The sequence below is a fragment of the Protopterus annectens genome, chromosome 4.part0 (assembly GCF_019279795.1).
Source record: "Protopterus annectens isolate FY-2018-M chromosome 4.part0, PAN1.0, whole genome shotgun sequence".
Classification (NCBI taxonomy): Eukaryota; Metazoa; Chordata; order Ceratodontiformes; family Protopteridae; genus Protopterus; species Protopterus annectens.
In genome coordinates, this window is record NC_056733.1 from 467,487,794 (window position 1) to 467,510,985 (window position 23,192).

General features: G+C 38.3%; 1 protein-coding gene across 1 annotated transcript in view; it reads left to right on the plus strand.

Moving 5' to 3' along the window:
* The first annotated feature begins 352 nt into the window (after positions 1–352).
* Positions 353–23,192, plus strand: part of LOC122799378 (solute carrier family 35 member E4-like) — a 105,672-nt gene continuing 82,832 nt past the window's right edge. Inside the window, exon 1 of the mRNA XM_044068386.1 lies at positions 353–1,730. Within this exon, the coding sequence (XP_043924321.1) occupies positions 1,094–1,730 (637 nt within the window). The 5' untranslated portion in view covers positions 353–1,093. The remainder of the gene's footprint in view (positions 1,731–23,192) is intronic.

Below are 23,192 nucleotides of genomic sequence, written 5' to 3' on the forward strand. Positions count from 1 at the left end.
AGATAGGACAACAGAAATTAAAATAATTATTGTCAAGGTTAAGGTACAGTACAGTTAGCATAGCTTAACTTCTTTTTTGGTTTTAAGTAATTTTACTGTTTTCTTCTACAACCCAGATTTACAGTTTTTTTCCGTTGTTTCAAAGTCCTTGAGAATCTAATCCCTGTTTCCCACCAGTTGAAACTGTCATTCATTCCAAACAGAGAGACTCTAAAATTGGAAAGGGTGACACATGTTTACCATGGTAAGTATGCCTTCCTGACTATAGTGTAAGGAGTCCTGTTTCAACCGAGGATTACTAAGAAGTCACATGACTCACATGTGAATCATCACTTAAGTACAGAATGTTTTCAAGGGTGTAGCAAAAAGCATTACCTCTGTTTTAAATTCTCTCAACAGTTGACATGTTTATGTTATACTCTGTTGCTAATTTTTAAGTTTAGACGAACAAATCGAAGGGTTGAAGTAGAGACATGCAGCACTTTAAAATGTGTAAATGAAGAACACACTGATTTGAAAGATCCGATGGGAAAGCAAGACAACTCTGTTTTGTTTTTTATGTGCTTTTATTTATGTAGGTGATATCTAAAGGGGACAAACAAATTCATGGATTTCAAAACCTATAGTTTCTACTACTGCAGTATTTCTTTTTGTGTAAAATCTCAGGATGGCATGGAATGATCAAGAAATTTTGATTTGTGTGCGGAGTTTAAAAAGAGGAGCATACATACAGCATCATTCTACAACTAGCATGGCTTTAAGGAAATGTTAAATGCCAGAAGAGGTTAATTATGACTTTTTTACATACATTGTAGAAAATTTCTAATCAGGATCTGCGTGTGGAACCTGTATTTTTCATGTTGGATACACAGACTAAATGTAATCAAATATCTGACTGCTTGTGGATTGTTTATATTCTATGCTTGTGAAGTGTAGACGTTTGTATGTACAGATGCATACGTTATGTACATCATTTGACATTATTGTTATAACAAATCTCTTGATAGATATTTAAAGTACATGTGATTGTAATTACAGGAATGTGAAAAATAACACCATGTATGCAACATCTATTGGATTAGTTTAAGAAAATATGAGAGAAGAAAGTAAACAGATGTGCTTTGTATCTCAGAGGAACAATGACAATGTTGTGATTTCTATACATGGGGATTGTGTATATTCACAAAGCAGGCAGACAGTGAATCACAAAAATATGATGCTGCATTTTTTGGCTACTGTTTCTGTATGGCTGACAACAGGAGTCACTATTTCTAGTCTGAACAAATGGATCTTTGGATTCTATAATTTTAAATATCCTTTATTGTTATCTGCCCTTCACATGCTTACAACTATAGTGATTGACTATCCTTTAATCAGGCTGGGGTTTGTGAAGTTAGAGGCAAATGAAAATACACTGAATACTAATGCAAAGATGAAAGTGTTTCTGCTCAGCCTGACATTCTGCGCCAGCATTGCATTCGGGAATCTTGGACTGAACCATGTACAACTTCCATTCGCTCAGGTGATATATAGCACAACTCCACTGTTTACCTTGGCAGTTTCAAAGATGTTTCTTGGAACAAAGTACCATATGCTTAAGTATACTGCCATGGTACCCATCTGTCTTGGTGCCTCCCTTACAATCATGGGAGAAGTCCACTTCAGCCAGGCTGGATTCTGCTTTGTAATTGCCTCAACGATGCTGAGAGGAGTAAAGTCTGTGCAGCAAAGTAAGTGTCTCTGGTATTATGTCACTGTTGCAAACTGTTCAAAAAGGTGGTGGGAAATGGCTTGCAATATGGTCATATAACCTCTAGTATCTTCCATTTAATGCTGTCATCTGTACCAGTGTGCCACAACTCTGGCATGCCTTGATATTTTAGAAAAGACCATTTATGTGACTTTACTTTGCTAGCAGTGCTTTCTGTAACATATCTATACAGGCCATTTATTTCCCAATTGGCCACCACTTTATTTTACACATTGTTAAGTTCTTGTCTTCCCTTCAGTGGCAAGACCCCCACTAAGAATACAGTCATGCATCCATCATGAATTAGTGAATTACAAATCTCCTAACTTAACATTTGGTAGAGATTAACACGCGCGTGCGCACACACACACACACACACACACACACACACACACACACACACACACACACACACACACATGCACACATGCGCTCAGGCACTTGTGAGTGCATGCTAACTAACTAGGCCATGACTTTTCATCACCCAGTATTTCCTATTTTACACAAGGTTTAGTTGTAAGATTCTGGTAATGTACTAAAACAGACTTTCTACTCTGAAAGAATAACATACTTGACAGGGTATCAATTTCTGTCCCAGTTCTTGTGGTACAAGCAGTGTTTTCCCTTTCCATACTTTTTATTTGTAACACTTCTAGTGACATTACAAGAAGAAAATGGAAAAAAAAGAAGTCCTGTGTACATATAATAAGTAGAAAATCCTCCTGAATATGTCAGATTATCCAGTGAACAAGAAATAAGTCAAATACAAGAAAAATCTTATTCTCCATACTTCTGTAATAGTAAATATAGATACTTGACATTTGGGGAAGACAAACTACAAGTAATTATCACAGGCTGATGAGCATGCATTAAATCTTGAAGGTAATGATAGGTAAGATCGCAGACCAGATATCTGAACACTGAAGTCATTCAGCAACTGCTTATCCATGGTGGGGGCTACACTATCAGTAGAAATGGATTATAACAAGAGAATGAGCTTGTACAGAGATTTGCTGTCTACCTTTGTGACAAAAAAGATGAGAGATGAAAAGCATAACTAGTAGCACTCTGATGTAATAAAGGTGGAGGGGTCGAAATTAAACTACTGAGGCCACTGTTGCCAGACCAGCTAATAAAGTATTCAACACCACAATGCCACAAAACATGATGCCATCACCCTCCGAATGGTACATTCCAGGTATGTTTGGAAGGCTATACCATTACAAAAAAAAGTAAGAGGAAATTCTTCCAAAAAGATAGCAATCCTATCCCCCTTCTCAAAAGTACTAGAAAAATATATACAGAAACAACTATTTTCCTGTATTAATGACAATAGTTTACTATTCACAAGCCAGCATGGTTTCTGTCCACACCTCAGCACCTCAATTGCCCCTATTAACTTTATCACAACAGTTCCAGAGTAGAAATTCAGGTAATTGTGTATGTATCATCTTTCTTGACATGTTAAAAGCTTTCAGTATAGTCTCCCATCCCAAATGCCTACAAAGACTAACCACAGTAGAACTTGCACCATCAGCAACCAGCTGGTTCAGCATCTATCTAGTAGACAGGGTCAACGCAATTAAATGGTAAAAATGAATTCTCACCATTTCTGTCAGTCATTGTCAGAGTCCTCCAGTGATCTCTTCTGGGTACTCTGCTTTTCAAAATGTTCATAAATGGGATGTACAGTGCAACCTGGCATGCATCCATCATCCGATATGCAGATAACTCAACCCTGGGCTACTCTGCCAATTGCTTAAATTCAAATAGCTTATCCAGGAATCCTCAGTTGAAGCATAGTTATCAGAATTCCAACTTTTACTCAACCCAAAGAAAACAAAGCTAATAATTTTTGCTTCTAAACCATCAGTGGATTAAAAAAAATACCAATTCACTATCTACTAATCAAACAACACTGTAATCGAACTGGTTGCACACACCAAGCTCATGGGAGTTAAATTGATGAAAAACTGATGTCTGCTATCCTTGTAAAACAGGCCATTAAAAAAATGAAACTTAAGATGATGATGAACTCAAATTCATTTTATAGAGCCAAACCATTCCTAACAGATAAGGCCAGAACCACTATAGCAACAACCCTCTTACTTACTACTGTCTTTTATGCATTCAGCCCCAATCCTATACAACCTCCACGCTACCACCCTATCTTCACTGGAGATGTGCTACAATAAAGTAGCAAAGTTTACCACCATCCATAGGTATAGGAGCCATCACTGTATACTCCTAAAATAGCTTAAATGGAGTAAACTCAGATATTCATTAATTAACCCTCAGTTAGTCACCACCCATTAACTTAATCTCTACACTTTTCATATGTCTCAAAAGCTTGTAACTCAATTCTGTTATCTATCAGACAAACAGTAGACATCAAACATTTCAAAACTCTACTCAATCAGCACCTCTCTTAACACTTGTTGTTGCCACTGCCCTACCTCTAAATGACCTTCTACCTCAACTACTCATTTGCCTGTCAAGAGAATTAACTGCAAATACACAAATACCACTATGCAAATTACCCAACCATCTAATAACAGTATTACTACAATCTGTGTTTCTCTGCATTATTAAACATATTTTGCTGCTGATTGTATATATATATATATATATATATATATATATATATATATATATATATATACACATATATATATATTGTTTTTTTCTTTCTTGAGACTCAGACATGTTGTATTTTTCTAACCTTATTACCTATTTAACTATGTAAAATCAATCTGATACTCTTTTTTTTTTTTTTTTTGCTTTTATAACATTTTTGGAGATTTTCTCCCCATCTGCTAAAAAGGGGCATTTTTTATTGCCCAGTCGGACTTTCCCAGTAAACAAATGGAGACAATAAATAAATAAATGTTATCTTTTCGACTGACTGTACTATGAACAGTAGAGCAATAGCACAGTAGACAGCCCAGGCACCCTTCAAAGCTTGTTCTGAAATGCTGATCTCAAGGCACTTATTTTTTTAGAAATACTTTTCTGATTAATCATTAAGTAATTGTTCTGATTTACAGTTAAGCCAATTGAGTAGGCAGCTTTATTAATAAGGAAAGAGTTAAGCATGTGAAGTTATATGTGGATAGATCTTATTGTAGTCTATAGCATAATATTCTGATTTCTGCAGAACAGGGTTTTAGACCTACACAACACACAAACTGAATTTTTTAAACTTGCTTTAGCAGGCCCATGATATTTAGAAGCACTGAATAGAAATCCAAATAGCAGAATCTTATGGTGAAAGGTGCTTTTAAGGTGATATATGCCCCTGTTTCCATATCAACCAAAATGATGGTTAAGCACCAAAAACCTTATTGTGTTACCCATAGAGCAGTGTTTGAATGGGTTCAGGGTAGATGCAATGGCATTTCAGTTGTTTTAAGTAAAGAAGCAGGATGATTTCACAGTAGCTAAATGCTTTTGAAAATTTTCTCCCCAAACATCTGCTGAAAAGGGGCATTTTTCATTGCCCAGTTGGTAATGACAATGTCACTGTAAATAAATATGGACATACATGACTAATAAACAAGCAAGAAAATGTCTTTATACAAGTATGTACTAAGGCCAGTATAAAACTTACAATACCTCTTATTTGTGTTTGAAAATAATATAACAATAAAGATTTATTATGGAAAAACAAAACAAAAAAAAAAAACTTACAATACCTGAAATGTCAGTGCTTTTTTAATTATTAGTATAAAATGTGTTACAAATCAAGTAGACGTCAAGCATATCTACCCCAATTTTTATTGAAGAAGATGATCATTAATTTTGGTCCACTGGAACAAAGGCAAGAGTTTCGTGTAATTTAGAGGTAATCAAGGTTTTGAAAATGAAACAGACCTTTACCAGATCCGATGGAAAAGAATGACAAGGCAGCTAGAGGCTAACTGCTCTTGCCTGTAGTGTGAGTGTGTGCATGTGTGTGTGTGTGTGTGTGTGTGTGTGTGTGTGTGTGTGTGTGTGTGTGAGTATGAGTATGTTTATCTGTGTTTGTGGGTGGGAGCAGAGGATTTTCAGAATCTGACAACTTCCCTGGTAATAGGCAAAGAGAAAGCAGACACACTGCTGAGACACTGATAACCAGGATACTGGCAGATAGACATCTTGCAAGTATATTGAGAAGCAGTTGCATGAGACTTTAAAATCATTAACAACCTGCTCTGCAACTTAGGACAGGTGTTATAGGAGGTAAATTACAAAATTGTAGGCTCCGAACACTTTTGCAGAGGAACTTATTTCGAGTTAGTGCATGCAGCCCCACATTGATACAACTTGGACTAGTAGACATTGTATACCTACATGGCAGGTGGGGCCTGGAAAGTAAATAAGGCCATCAGGGCTGCCACATAAGCTAAGGAAAGAACAAACTGTATAAAATACTGAAAATACTCAATTCATGAATGCACATTTAGACATACAAGTCTCATATGCAAAAATTTGCCATTTTCAGTATTTCAGTCCCACATGTTAAATACAAGATTTCTTGAGAATATCATGTGACTGCGATATATTTTAGAACAAGGAAAGTACTTTTATTTCGTTTACATACCAGTAATACAACAGAGTAACAGAACTCTGTCAAAAATACATTCACGTATAACTATCAGTTTGAAACCCAACATGTTTGCAAACCACTGAAAATGACTCCTGCCAAAAATAAAGTGGCAGCCAGGTATAATATATTCCAGGGTGCAAACTTTGCATTTATTGTTAAGAGGTTTGGGGCCACAGCACCTCAAAATAAACCTACCTGCATTTATAAAATTTAACATTTATCAATGGATTATGGAAAACTGTATTTAGAACTCAATGCTGACTTTCGTTCACAGATTATATTTGCATGCCAAAAGCAAATTTCATATTTAGTGTTCAGAATCATCATGTTTGTTGGGAAAAAAATCACCACCCAGCCAAGTGCTGAAATTACTTTGAATATTTTTAAGAAGGTAAGGTCATATAGTGTATGAAAAAATCTGCTGAAAATATTGAATACAGCAAAGTCATTATGATTATTTCAATTCAAAAGTGTATAACTGATAATTTTCAGTCTTTTAGCTCTAAACAGTTCAGCATACTCATTCAAGGTTCCACAAGAATTCCAACATATGTAATTTTCAGATCTTATTTTTTGCTTATTTGTTTTTGGATCTAATGTCACCTCTTAAAATGTAATCTGCGTAAATGTAACTCATTGAAGCAGTCATTTTGAAAATGGATCTCATGAGAATAAAAAAAATGTAACTTTAAAAATGCCTTTGTAGGGGGCAAGATACTCCCCTACCTTGACACCAAGGTCATGCCACCTTGGAGAAATGGGGAAGTAAAGGTCTGGTAACTCTGATGTTGCTCAGTATCTGAGTTAAAATAAATAAGCAGTGTAAGCAAAACTGTTATATCTGCTTGGGTGAAATTTGTGTAACTGAAGTCCATTCAATGACCTTTCAACTCATTTAGGGAGATCTGCTTGTTTCATATCGCCACCTTCATATATAATTTTGCTGTCAGTACAAGAAAATCACTTTTGGGGCACAAGATGACATTTTTCTTCATAGAATAATTGAGGAAAGAGCGTTACATTGATTTATTTTAAGAATAAGGCAGACTTATTGACTGACTCTATGGTACAGAAGTATAGAGCACTGACTCTGACCTAGGGAACTTGCATTCATTTAGAAAGCCCAGTGCTTGAGTAGGAGGAGGAATGGGAATAAAAGGTATGTTATTGGCCTACCTATCCCAGGGGGAGGGAAGAGGTTTTCAGCAGAGGATGATGGCCCTCAGTTGTTAGATTGGGGGTATCTATCCTGGAGTATCAGAACTGGGCATATACATACTTCACAGGCCTTAATGGTCTTACAGAACTGTATGCTGGGTGTGGGGGTGAGACACGGGCAGAGCATAAAACAACGACAATAAAAAAATCTCCCTATGTCAGCAAGTATGATGCTGTGCTGGGATGCCTCAATTTCCTCTCTGACCATAGGACAAATATCAGATTATATATAGAGGGCCAACCGGGTCTTACTGCCCTTGTTCAAAGAGAAGCCCCAAACTTTCAATATAGGCATGAGAGGGAGGTGGACACGTTTACATGTATTTTTGCACCTGGATATGACTTTCTCTAACAGCATACATCATATAAAACATTTCAGCACAGCATTTACTTTACTTTTGCCAAAAATTATACTAGAAGGGAAGTGCTAGTGTTTGGAGTGGTTTATAAGACAACCAGTTTTAATTATGACAGACTTTTTAGATAGCTTAGATATAGGCTCCACTTGTAGATATTAATGTTGTAAATAACATATAAAGAGGAATAAACAAGGTAAATGTTGAAAAGGTTCTGAGTTTGTTTTTTTTTACCTACGTTAACTGCACTGTTTAGTTCTTTAATATTAATTACTACCACTAATTATGTTATGTATTGTTTTAGTATTATACATGAAAACAGTTCATTATGAACCTATAATCATCTGTATTTGCATTACTGGGACCATGTCAGTGTTTGACTGACATATTATAGCACTATAATCTCAAACTCCATCTGAGAAGTATGCTGTTTTGTTCACTGGCTGTACTTAACCACTTTAAGAGATTATGATTTGTAACAAACATGAATTTCATACTATATAATAAGGGCTTAAGATTTTGAAGAACTCAAATTGTCACCAATCATGTCTTTTTCACTTGGCTCAAGTCTACACTTGGGTATATTATTAAATATTCTCCCTTTGAAGATACCTGGCTAAGTACAGTCCCCAGGCTCTGATTTGAAACATCTACCTGTGTTATAAATTCCTGGCTATAATCTGAAGATGGTTAGTACAGGCATCCACTCTCCAGGCCTCCTTGAACTTCTGAAAAGCCTGTTCACAAACCAGTGTACAGATAACCTTGTATGAGCTATTTGAGTGACGGTAAAACTTTCCATAATACCCTACTGCTCAAAGAAATGCATTTACTGGCTTATAGGTAACAGATACAGACCATATCTGAATAACCTCCACCTTGGCAGCATCAGATCAAATAGTGCCACCACCCACTCACTGGCCAAGACTGAGCTGTTGCACATCAACAAAACACACAGCATTAGAAACACTAGATCCAGAGATCTGAATTCCATATGTGACATAAACAGAATATGCTGGAGAGACAGATATGTGTCCGAAAGCATCACTGCACTATGGAATAGGCTCCCCATCCATGTAAAACAGAGTTCATCCCTGACAGTATTCAAATGTGCCCTTGAAATTGGATAGAAAATTATAAATTTGCCCTGGTCTGGTCCCCATGCCCCTTATGGACAGATGCCATCAATAAGATAAGTATTATCCTAACTAACAGAATCATTTTGACTTCTTTTCCAAAACTGCATCTTGGTAGCAGGAGTAGGTATACAGTAATTATTTACAATAGGGACATAGAAGAGGACTGAATACACAATTCAGAAAAATCACTAAATTACTAGAGTTTGTTTCCTTTATGTTTTAAAGTATTAGGATGTTATGGTTTGGGAAACGTTTGTTCATCTACCCTCCCACTCTATGTAGATAATGAGGGTTACCATAATGATTAAGGTGTTTATCTCACAGTCACAAGGTACAGGGCTTGAATCTCAACTTCGATAGAAATTGGCTAGTCTTAAAATGGCTTGTAAGGGCAGCTAGTCTAGTACTTACCTATCATAACGGGGGGATAATCTGTTGTGCCAGTAAACACCATTGTTAAAGCTTACCTTTATCTTTGTCACTTTTCAGATAGGGTTTATTTAAATGAACGTGGAAATTAACTGTAAATAGGAGTACTATACTATTCTAGTCTAAAAGTTAGAAGACCAAGCTTTGAATGAATCTTGTGCATGATGCAACTTTGAATGCCATATCCCTCAGCAATATTTTAGTCAGTATATATAGGGACTACTAGCTATTAGCTTTCACCTCCTGTTTTTCTTGGTGGTTTCTATTTCTTCCAAAGCTTCCAGTTGCCCAGTGAATGCATCTGGCTGCTGAGTATTGGTCCTAAGTCCTCCGTGTCCCTGCAGTCTTCATTTCAGGCTATGGCTTACACAGAGGTCTATGAGAAAGCTGTAGAATCCTATTCCTTCAACTTTTCAGAAGTCCTACTTGGGTCATATTAGGTTCTGGAAGAGAACCCCCCTCCCCCGTCTTCTAAGACTGCATCCTTTGGGAATGAACTAAACCCAAGAGACTACAGCCAAATGTTTTCATTATTTGCTGCTATGCAGTGACATTACAGAGGAATGAATGCTTCTACATCACACAATGACCACTTATGCAGCTACATGGTAAGGCACATTTTGGATAAATGGTGTCAGGTACATGCTAGTAGGGAATAGAATGCACTGCAGCACCTTCAATAATTTTAACACCCCCACTTCAGATAACTCTCTGGCTGTTCATGACTGCAACTAAATTTTGGTTACAAGCAGCAGAGCTACTGCTTAAATGATTTTACATACCCAACATGTGTGTGTGAGGGGCAATTTTGAAGAGAGAGGCTAATTAAGAAGCATGCAGTGTAAGTGGGTGTATGTTATAACAGCAAATGATCAAAAGATCAAACACTGTTATATCGACCACAAAAGAATGAAAACAAAAAAGAGCGAACAGCCAGAACAGTGAATTTTTTCCCAGGGAAAAAAAAAAAAAAAAAAACACTAAACACTATTTTAAGTGGGGGGCTTCCCCCCCCCAACCCCTCTACTTGAATATACCAACTCGAGATCGCACTACAGTGCAGAAAACGGCAAAGTGATGGAAGTGGTCAAGCGACTTCTTTCACAAGGAAAGAATTCACTTAAAAGTCACTTATTCATTTTGCGTTTTCAACATTTACAGTTCGACCAACATGCAGTTCGACAGAATGTGTTGTCGGTCTTCTGACAGGAACCCATGTAAGCAAGTCCCTCCATAAATGGTATATACATTTTATTTTTTTTATTTTATTTTACATTTGTTAACCGGGCTAGTCTAACTGGATATATTTCCATTTTCAGTAGAGGCCCGGGGAGAAAAGCTCCAGTGGAGCAAAATAAAAATTGAAATTAAACATTTAAAAATTAAAAAACATTTAAAAAATAAAAAATAATTAAAAAATAGTTAAAAATTAAAAATCAATATTAATACATAATAAATGAATGGATTTCAATAGAAGATTATTCAAAAAGCAGGAAGTAATTAGAATACAATAAATTACAGCAGTATTACTAGAGTAATGTAGGTATTTACAATAGTAGAGGTGACAATATGTATAGGATAATTCAATATGCAGTGAGATACATGTAGACTATCAATATATTAACAGGATAGAGATTTTCAGAGCATTAAGCAGGATAGATTACATCAGTATGTTGAATTCTGTAAAGCAGTTACAGTCCTACTGCAAAGAATGTGAAATAGGTAGAGGTTCAAGAGGAGAAATATTTGTAGTGAAGGAGAAGATTAATTTTATATATATATATATATATATATATATATATATATATATATTAAGTGGGGGCTTTGCCCCACCCCCCCATGTGGGGGGCTGTGCCCCCCACACCCCCTCTAATTAAATATACCAACTCCGAGATCGCACTACAGTGCCGAAAACGGCAAAGTGACGGAAGTGGTCAAGCGACTTCTTTCACAGGGAAAGAATTCGCTTAAAAGTCACTTATTTATTTTGCGTTTTCAACATGTACAGTTCGACCAACATGCAGTTCGACAGAATGTGTTGTCGGTCTTCTGACACAAACCCATGTAAGCAAGTCCCTCCATAAATGATATATACATTTTATTTTTTTATTTTATTTTACATTTGTTAACCGGGCTAGTCTAACTGGATATATTTCCATTTTCAGTAGAGGCCCGGGGAGAAAAGCTCCAGTGGAGCAAAATAAAAATTGAAATTAAACATTTAAAAATTAAAAAAACATTTAAAAAATAAAAAATAATTAAAAAACAGTTAAAAATTAAAAATCAATATTAATACATAATAAATGAATGGATTTCAATAGAAGACTATTCAAAAAGCAGGAAGTAATTAGAATACAATAAATTACAGCAGTATTACTAGAGTAATGAAGGTATTTACAATAGTAGAGGTGACAGTATGTATAGGATAATTCAATATGCAGTGAGATACATGTAGACTATCAGTATATTAACAGGATAGAGATTTTCAGAGCATTAAGCAGGATAGATTACATCAGTATGTTGAATTCTGTAAAGCAGTTACAGTCCTACTGCAAAGAATGTGAAATAGGTAGAGGTTCAAGAGGAGAAATATTTGTAGTGAAGGAGAAGATTGATCATAGATATATATATATATATATATATATATATATATATATATATATATATACATACACACACATATATATATATATATATATATATATATACATATACATACATATATATATATATATATATATATATATATATATATATACATACATATATATACATATACATTTATTTATTTATTTTTATTTTACATTTGTAAAAATTGTAAAAATTTGTAAATGTTTTAATCAACTTATTATATACCATTGCTCATCTTTCTAGAAAATTGGTGAAGAAAACAACCTTGCTTTAATGCTCTTTCAACTACAATTCATGTTTTATTTTCTCTGTAGAACATTTGGCAAGCTTACTTGGCAATCTGCCCATTTTACCCATTTAGCAATGGCTGCTTGTATTTGTACGGCAACAGTGGATTAATATAATGTGAACACAGACAACACCGGCTCTGTGAGCAGGAAATATACTGAGAGAGAGAGAGAGACATTGTCATTATACCATCTAGGCTGTAAGTTGGCTTGAATGTCACATCTACTTTTTATCTGAAAGTTTAGGTTAATGCAGACTTCATTTGTGGCTGAAGTACTCATGACTGAAAGCCATCAACACCTGCACACAAACATATATGAATATATAATTACGCCATACTATACTTGTATTTTCATTCTGTACTTCCAAGTCTCCTGATATTTTTTAATATTAATCTAAGTGTCTTAATTTAATTTTATTAATTTGTTTGCCGCATAGACCAACTTACACACAAGTCTCTTTTCAAGAGCAAGCAAGGAACATTTTTCTGGCCAAGATACCTCGTCAAAGTTGCACAGTAGGAAAATGGAGGATGACAAAACCAAAAAAAGCTCTGCTGGACTAAGGGAGGAAGCTTGTTAGAATCTGATAGTTCTCTACACTAAACTGCTGGACACTACAGATGCTACCCATTATCATGTTCAGGTCCGCTATCCTTATTGTCAGACACTCCCTTCTGCACATTGTATATGCCTCCTCTAATATCCTAAATATAAGGAAACTGAGAGCTTCATATCACAGTGAAACTAACATGGAAAGAGTTCAGTTCAAGAGATTCATAGTAACTAATTGATCCAATGACAGCTGTAAAATTGGATCAATTAGGTAGCCATTTTAGGGTGAAGCCATAGCATACATGGTTTTGGGTGCATGGCTAGGCTTGTAAGGGCCCTGGTGATCATTAGCCTAGTAACAGTCTATGAACCTATGTACAGACAGATGCAGTAAAATACACCATACATTTTTGATAGTAAAGGCCCAGCTATGAAAGATATAGATGTATACATACAGACAATTAGATGTTAAAATATTGGTGTATTCAAAAAGGCATAGCTTTATGTACATCATCTTTTGCTTTATTTAAGTGTCAGAATCTTAATTTCCTGTATCTCCCTATACTGGGTTCTGTGCCATTGTTGCTACTGGAATTTTACACAGCTTTCAGTTTTCAGCAGCCGGAGGGAGATGGGGATTTTTTTAATAATTTTGACTTCCTTCCCAAAACTGCATCTTGGTAGCAGGAGTAGGTATACAGTAATTATTTACAATAGGGACATAGAAGAGGACTGAATACACAATTCAGAAAAATCACTAAATTACTAGAGTTTGTTTCCTTTAACTTTTAAAGTATTATGATGTTATGGTTTGGGAAACCTTTGTTCATCTACCCTCCCACACTATGTAGATAATGAGGGTTACCATAATGATTAAGGTGTTTACCTCACAGTCACAAGGTACAGGGCTTGAATCTCAACTTCGAGAGAAATTGGCTAGTATTAAAATGGCTTGTAAGGGCAGCTAGTCTAGTACTTACCTATCATAACGGGGGGATAATCTGTTGTGCCAGTAAACACCATTGTTAAAGCTTACCTTTATCTTTGTCACTTTTCAGATAGGGTTTATTTAAATGAACGTGGAAATTAACTGTAAATAGGAGTACTATATTATTCTAATCTAAAAGTTAGAAGACCAAGCTTTGAATGAATCTTGTGCATGATGCAACTTTGAATGCCATATCCCTCAGCAATATTTTAGTCAGTATATATAGGGACTACTAACTATTAGCTTTCACCTCCTGTTTTTCTTGGTAGTTTCTGTTTCTTCCAAAGCTTCCAGTTGCCCAGTGAATGCATCTGGCTGCTGAGTATTGGTCCTAAGTCCTCCGTGTCCCTGCAGTCTTCATTTCAGGCTATGGCTTACACAGAGGTCTATGAGAAAGCTGTAGAATCCTATTCCTTCAACTTTTCAGAAGTCCTCTTTGGGTCCTATTAGGTTCTGGAAGAAAACCCCTCTCCCCCTGCCTTCTAGGATTGCATCCTTTGGGAATGAACTAAATCCAAGAGACTACAGCCACATTTTTTTATTATGTTTTGCTATGCAGTGGCATTACAGAGTAATAAATGCTTCTACATCACACAGTGACCACTTATGCAGCTACATGATAAAGCACATTTTGAATAAATGGTGTCAGGTACATGTTAGTAGGGAATAGGGTGCACTGCAGCACCTTCAATAATTTTAATATCCCCACTTTAGCTGACTCACTGGCTGTTCATGACTGCAACTAAATTTTGGTTACAAGCAGCAGAGATAGTGCTTAAATGATTTTACATACCTAACACGTGTGTGTGTGTGTGTGTGTGTGTGTGTGTGTGTGTGTGGGGGCAATTTTGAAAAGAGAGGCTGATTAAGAAGCATGCAGTGTAAGCAAGTCCCTCCATAAATGGTATATACATTTTAATAAACAAAAATATGTTTTAATCAACTTATTATATACCATCGCTCATCTTTCTAGTAAATTAGTGAAGAAAAAATCCTTGCTTTAATGTTCTTTCAACTACAATTCATGTTTTGTTTTCTCTGTAGAACATTTGGCAAGCTTACTTGGCAATCTACCCATTTTACCCCTTTAGCAATGGCTGCTTGTATTTGTAAGGCAACAGTGGATTAATATAATGTGAACATAGACAACACCGGCTCTGTGAGCTGGAAATACCCTGAGAGAGAGCCATTGTCATTATAACATCTAGGCTGTAGGTTGACTTGAATGTCACATCTACTTTTTACCTGCAAGTTTATGTTAATGCAGAATTCATTTGTGGATGATGTACTCATGACTGAAAGCCATAAACACCTGCAAACAAACATATATGACTATATAATTACGCCATACTATACTTGTATTTTCATTCTGTACTTCCAAGTCTCCTGATATTTTCTAATATTAATCTAAGTGTTTTAATTTAATTTTATTAATTTGTTTGCCACACAGACCAATTACACACAAGTCTCTTTTCAAGAGCAAGCAAGGAACATTTTTCTGGCCAAGATACCTGGTCAAAGTTGCACAGTAGGAAAATGGAGGATGACAAAACCAAAAAAAGCTCTGCTGGACTAAGGGAGGAAGCTTGTTAGAATCTGATAACCATAGTCCTCTACACTAAACTGCCAGACACTACAGATGCTACCCATTATCATGTTCAGGTCCGCTATCCTTATTGTCAGACACTCCCTTCTGCACATTGTATATGACTCCTCTAATATCCTAAATATAAGGAAACTGAGAGCTTCACATCACAGTTGAACTAACATGGAAACACTTCAGCTCAAGAGGTATTCATAGTAACTAATTGATACAATGACAGCTGTAAAACTGGAGCAATTAGGTAGCCATTTTTGGGTGAAGCCATAGCATACATTTGCTCAAGGTCTGAACCTTTAATAATAACAATTAAGTGCACTTAATAATAATGTTATGAATACCTGAAATTCAATATTATAACTGAGATAGAAAGAATATGTCTGAAATTATGTATACCGGAAAAGCATGTCCTAAAGGATGAACAAAATGTCCCTAGGAACCTAGGAACAGCAATATGTGGGGATAGGGGAGGTTGAGCTCCAGGACATGACGAAGTAGTCAGGAAAGCATACGGGTAAAAGAAAACTCAGTTGGGCCTTTCAAAATTAGAGCTACAAGCAACGGCTATCAGCGGTTTATGACCACTGGCGTACTTCAAATCAGGCTGGTGAATATTAACTTGGGTATGACTACTCTAATAAAAGAAGACATGAACTGACCTGTAGGGTGGGAATTCAAGAGATGCACTTAGGGATCTGTAAAACTTGTGTTCTAGGCCTTTCTGATTATAGTAGGGTCTGAATCTAATTGATTTCTTTCATTGGTGATTTATAGATAAGGTACAACTCACACAGGAGTTTGTTTGAATGTACTTGAGGAAAACATACACAGTAAATCCAAAGTCCTCATTAACCAGTGGCTGCATACCTCTCAATGGTGCCTGATTTTGCAGAACATCACTGACTTTGCCTCATATGTTTGCCCTATTATATATATATATATATATATATATATATATGTATTTTTTTTGTGTATCTCTGAAGACTGCAGTTAGTCAATACTGCCAGATCTTAGATCTTCATATATCTTATTGTTCAGACAATGTATGTTGAGGAAAAACCTGTTTTTATATTATAGGTTCATAGGTTCATACTAGGCTATCTGCCCGAGGGCATTTACAAGCCTAGCCCATCGTTTTGTGGCTTACGCCACCCCTTTAGTATGGGGAACTATACCCATTATTTTGCTGTGCCTCTGTCGAGCAGTGACACTGAGGTAATCCCTGGGGTATATCTGCGATCTCCCATCCATTGGTCAAGATTTCTCTTGAACAAGGCCAGCGAGGTGATCTGCCTCACATGTACCGGGATTTTGTTCCACAGCATAGGGAGTCTTTGGGTGATGAATCTATCCCTCCAGCACGTCCTATTAATAGCTGTGTCAAGGTTTAAGTCTCCCGCCCTTGTGGCTCTGATGGATCTAGATTTTTTGAGGTGAAGCATATTCATCAAATCTGGGTTTGACATGGCCTTGTATGTTAGGCAAAGGTCACCTCTGAGCAAGCCCTAGGCGACTGCCCAGAGCTGGAGTTCTTTCAGTCGCGCAGCATTGGACAGATTTTGAGACCCTTTATCCTTTTGGTGAGGAACTTTTGTGGCCTCTCCAGCTGCTGCAAGTGTCGGGTCAGATACATTCCGAATGGGGCATTGTACTCAATCATTGGTCTGATGAGTGATGAGTAAAGGGAGACTATGACCTCCCTTGATCTAGATGAGAATCCCTTCATGATAAGGTGGGCAATGTAGAAGGTCTTCCTAACTACTTTAGCTATATGGGTGTCGAATGACAGACTACTATCAACCTGGGTCCCCAGGTCCCTGATAACTTCTTCTGTGCTCAGTGGATTGCCACCTATTTGGTAGCTAGGGGTAACCTTGTTTTTCCCGAAGGGTATGACTATGCATTTTTGGCATTTAACTTTAGGCCGTGGCTCTGGCACCAGTTATCTGTTTCTGTGAGACCCTTCTGAAGGATATCTGTGTCAGATGTGTTTTCTACTATGGCCCAGTTTGCAGTCATCTGCAAACTTTGTCAGCCATAACCTTCCTGTGTTTGCTTGTACTCCGGAAAAGTAGATGCCAAACAAGAGTGGGCCCAGGACTGAGCCCTGTGGGACACCACTTGTGACAGGCTTTGAGTCTGACATGGCGCCAGCAACTCTGACCCTGTGGGTTCTGTCACTCAGCCAGTTTGCAACCCATCTTGTGATGTATGGGTTGACATTTAAGCTGATGAGTTTTTCAATGATACCAGTGGGGTATTGTATCGAAGGCCTTAGCCAGATCGAGGTAGGCTGTATGGACTGCCTTTCCCTCATCAATGGCTTTGGTGACTGTTTGAAAAAGTCAACCAAGTTTAAAAGGCATGATCTGCCTTTGACAAAGCCAAACTGGGTTGGATCCAAAGTCTGCAAATTCCCTATGTCTTTATTTATGAGGTCCATTATGATCCTCTCCATGGCTTTGCAGATAAGGCTTGTCAAGCTAATGGGCGGTAATTTCCAGGGTCGGTGGAGGCACCGCCTTTGTGAAGTGGTACCACAGTTGCAGTGCGCCACTCCTGGAGTGCGTATCCAGAGGTAAGACTTTGATTAAACAGCTGTCCTAGCTGTGGGTTTAATTCCTCATTGAGTTCATGGAGCACACAGCCGGGGACACCATCAGGTCCCATGGATGCTGTGCTTTTTGCTTTGGAGAGAGCAGTTCTCACTTGGGCGCTGGAGATGTTTGGGTGGCTGCAATCGTTTGGTATAGATATCTCTCCTTTTGGGGAGGGAGAAGTTTGCACTGAACCTGTCAGCCAGTATGTTGGCAATGTCTGTAGGATCAGTAATCTTCACATCATTTTGAACTAGCTCTGAGCATATCTGGGAGTTTCCTCCCAGGTTTCTAACATAGCTAAAGAAGGCCTTATGATTGTCTTTTGAGTCTTTAGCTATTTTTCTCTCGAAATTTGCTTTGGATGATTTTATGAGAGCTCTTAGTTTTTTACTTATAGTGATCAAGGGTGTCTTACCTTTTAAGGATTTTGCTCTGTCTTGTAGTAGCTTCCTCCTTTTGTTGTAGAGTTTGTTTATGGCTGGGGTCCACCAGACTGGATGCTTGCCTTTGGTACAAAGAGTCTTTGTTTTGCTTGGGATTGCCTTATCCATGCAGTCCTGCAGGTGCTGGTAGAAGGCATTTGTAAGTGATTCAGCGGCTTGAGTACTGTTTTCCGCCGCTCGGGGCCTTAAAGGAGACCACACTAGTCTTTAGAAGTGTGAAGTCGGCTTTGAGAAGTTCTTTACTGTGGTCTTTTTATTGCAGGTGGGGGTGGGAGGAGGAGCTCCAGCGAGATTAGTTTGTGGTCTGATCTCACCAGTGAGGGGTACACCTCCGGTGTTGAACATTGTGCTCCCATGTTCGTGATGATGAGATCAAGTATGTTATCTCCTCTTGTGGGGATGGTGACTAGTTGTTCCATGGCATTTGAGTTTATGAATTCCAGGAACTTTTGGGCTAGGGTGTTTGGGCTTGAGTAGTGTTCCCAGTCTATATTAGGGTAATTGAAGTCACCTAGTATGATGGTGTTTGGTGATACATTTATCCCCTCTAGTGTTTTCAGGAAGGCCATGTGAGGTTCCTGAGTTTGTGAGGGTGGCCTGTAACATGCTACAATTTGCAGAGCAGTCTTGCCTATGGTTAATTGCACCTGGATGGTCTCCGATGCATCGTGCGTTGCCACCAGTCTTGAGGTGTGGGTGTCCTTGATGAATATGGATACCCCTCCTTTCTTGGTATTGTCCGGATTTTGGGGCCGGAACGCATTATATGAGGTAAAACCTGATAGCGCTGGGGTGCTCTCAGGAGCCTTGAACCAGGTTTCTGTCACAGCACAGACATCGATGTTCTCCATACTGAGAAGGGCCTCGAGTGCGTGCATTTTGAGATTTAGACTTCTGGCATTGAGCAGCATTACCCTTAGTTTTTCCTTTTTGTGTTCTAGGGTGGTAGGTTTAGAATTTGAGCCTTGCCTAAAAAAGGCACTATGGGGGTGGCAAGAGCCTTTGCCAATATCCGGAATCCCAGGGGTGACAGGTGCAAGCCGTCCCTTGCGAAGCAGCGTGGCTTGTCCAGTATGTCATCCCAGGCAGACAGACACTGGATCCCCTTTGAATGACACCAGTGTTTAAGCCAATTGTTAAAGCTGATCATCTTATCTCTGTATTGTGGCATCATTCTTAGAGAAGGTAGGATACTGCTCAAGGTCAGGGTCATACCTGCCTGGGCTACATAATCAGAGAGCTCCTCAATGTCTCTTTTCCTGTAGTCCAAGGAGGTATGTCTCAGGTCGTTTACACCAGCGTGGACAATGACTGAGTCATATTTGTACCTGCTGTTGAGAGACCTGAGTGCTTGCGTTATGTGGCGGATTCTAGCGCCCGACAGGCAGCTTACTGTGACCTTCTCCTTACTCAGTCTGGTGAGCGGGACGTCAGTGTGTCTGACTATGGAGTCACCAATGACTAGTGTGTCTGGCATTGTGTTTGGCCTTAAGGGCTGTGACTGTTTGACACTCTGACTGTGAGGTCGATGTGTTGCAGGTGTTGTGTTCTGAGGTGGTGGTTGTTTGGGTGTCTGCTTTGGTGGCCTCTGCTGTTTTGGTAGATTTTTGATCAGAGCCTCCGAGTATGTCTTTGTGTGTTTATGTGTATGATTTGAGGTTGTAATGGTACTATGTGAGACTGGGTCTATAATGTGTGTGGTAACCTTCTCCTCCTGACTGGTCTTGCCAGTCCTATGTTGAGAGAGCTCAGCCTCCAGTTTGGCCGTATAGTTGCATCTCTTGCATGTATTTGTGTTTTGTGGGAGGAGGAGAGGGTTGTCTGTGTACATGAGGCAATTGTAACATTGCCTCAATATTCCCAGGTTCACCAGCTGAGCAGGAGAGGACACTAGCAACTGATCCCTCGACATGCTAGAAGGAATAGACAAAAAAACCTTTAAAAAAGATTCCGGGGGACGTGGGTGACCGAGAAATGGGGGGTTGCCTTTTTGGGGTACTATCTATGACAAGAGTGCCGTATCAAGGTAATAAGTACTGTAGGAGCAAGTGCTACATTTAACAGATATTAACTTTTTAAGTGAATAACAATAATATTTAAAATTATCCCTGATTGCGTGCCTTTGGTCCACCATTATTTTGCTTTTGTCCAGAACTTGTGAGCAGAGATGCTGAGTGGTAGGGCCAGCAGTAAACCTAGAACTGTGAAGATAATTTTCTAATAGACTTAGAAGATAAAAAAACATAGCCTCTGCTGATGGTTCCCATGCTAAGATTATTTCTTGAGATAAGGCAGAAATGCTTGCATAACTATACAGCCTGTACCTGCACATTATCACTCACACATGTTTCAACATACAGAAAACAATGCTCAGTGTTACCCAGAAGCAACTGGATACAGATTTTGTGTCACCCTTCACTGTGCTAAATCATCTTGTACCCCACCAGCTGGTGAGGTAGGAAAGTGGCTGATGTACGCAGAAGCAAATTTTTCTATGAAATAGGTTATCATATCCATGCAGAAGATGGAGAGGGCTAAAATGCCCAAATATCACCTATAACAATGAGTTTTATGGTACATATTTGACTTCTATCCTGTCTTTAATAAGTCTGTAACAAGACAAGAATAATAGTATGCAAAGCTAGAAATCTTTGTATCAACAACAAACACTCCTTTGTTTCTGCTGTGATTCTTACATTCAGCCATAGTGCCTTTTCACTTCTGTTCCACTCCATCTTTAATCTTGTTTCTAAAGTAAGCACACTCATTTGTGTAGCATCTTAGCAATTCTGAACATACCAGTGTATATAATATAGCCTAGAAGCTTTGTAGTGATGCCAGATAATATATTACATTGCATCTGAAAATTTTGCAATTTTATTCTTCCTCTCTACAAGCTACAAATGTTAACATGCTCCCTTATACTGATATTAGGGGAACATGATATGAAATTAATTGTCCAGACAGTTAATAACCTAATACACTCCATAAGTAAAATTTCCTGAAATGTGAAAAAAAAAACCTTCTGATGGGAGTTGTACTCCCTATGGAGAGAGGTTGTTCCCCTAACTGCTCCCTATTTAATTGTTCTAAAAACTCTGAGGCTGTCATATATCACATAAATTATACATTTGTAAGATGAGATAATCCCCTCTGTCGACTTTTTGCAAAATTGTCTTCTTTAACAGAAATGTGTTGAATTTTTGACAAATCTATCTAATCACATTATGAAGTACTGTGTGTAAAGGCTAGAAGATATTTTTTCCTCTAACCGTATTGAAGTCCTATTTAAGAAATAAACTTTCTTGCACAAAAGACTGCCCCCGGGATTCATGAAGCTCGGCGCAAGGACGGCGTTAGCCTTGCACCGACCGTGTGGCGTAGAGATGGCGCAGCAGCACCACATGCATATTAATGAAGGCGCACTGCCGCAATGTCCACGTGCATAGGAAACGTGCGTGAGTGCAGGGGGCATGTCTAAGCACTGCACGGAGGCGTGAACATGTCGGCTGCAGATGCGCAACCTAAAATGCTGACTAGTACAGCCTGCCTCTAATAATAATCACTCATGTCAGTGTCCATGGATACTGAAATGTATGCAAAGCATACAAGATGGTTTTGCGAACACCAAAATAAAAAGTAAACATAAAGGCACGTAGCTGAATACTGAGTCCCCATCCCTTAAACATATGACATTTAAAACCCCTTGCCTGTATTCCATTGTAGTGTTGATTGTTATAGCAAGTGGAAGCGAAATGCAGCGTGTTAGCATGCTGCTGCCCTTTGCTAAGCCTAGCCCAATGGTTAGGGTTGCCACCTGTCCCACTTTGTGAGGGACAGTCCCTCTCTAGGCAGTTGTGTCCTTACCAAAACTATTAAAAATGTTAAATGTCCTGCGATTGTAGGACATAATTATGTCCCATAGTTTATGTAATAGTTCCATAAAATAGTTAATTCTGTATCTAAACTACCTAAATGTCACAAGAAACAGAATAATCAACTAAACCGCTAAAAGAATAAGCTGTCACTTAGGCATAAAAGTAAAGTACTCTCCTTTGTACTGACCGTGGGCATGTGTCAGCCTGTAAAATCTGATGTGTGTCCCGAAGATGTCCCACTTTGGCCATCTGAAAAGGTGGCAACCCTACCAATGGTCAGAGCATTCGCTCAATATCTGACCATTTGCGGTCCAGGTCGTCCTTGTTTGGACGGCCCAAAGATGAATGGGTATTACCCGGGTCTACCTACCATGTCATGAAAGATAGGTATTTGCATGTACCTATGTGCGTGAAGTACAGCATGTGGAAGATCAAATATGCCAGGGTTGTCCTCACAACCATATTGGTACCAGAGATATGTAGAGTACGCAATGTGTTCTGTTGTCTGTGCCATGGGCCATCAACCAGAGAAGGGATGGATGGCGTGTGTGGAATATGGGGGTGGGGCGTGACGGGTAACGTAATAATTCGCCAAGGGGAGACTGGGTTGGATACACAATAGGTGAACTGGAGGTGTACGAGGGAGCAGTGGGTGAATCAGAAAGGAAACCAAAAAACAAACATCCACATCCGCAATACAACCTGACAGGCCTTACTGCAGAACACAATC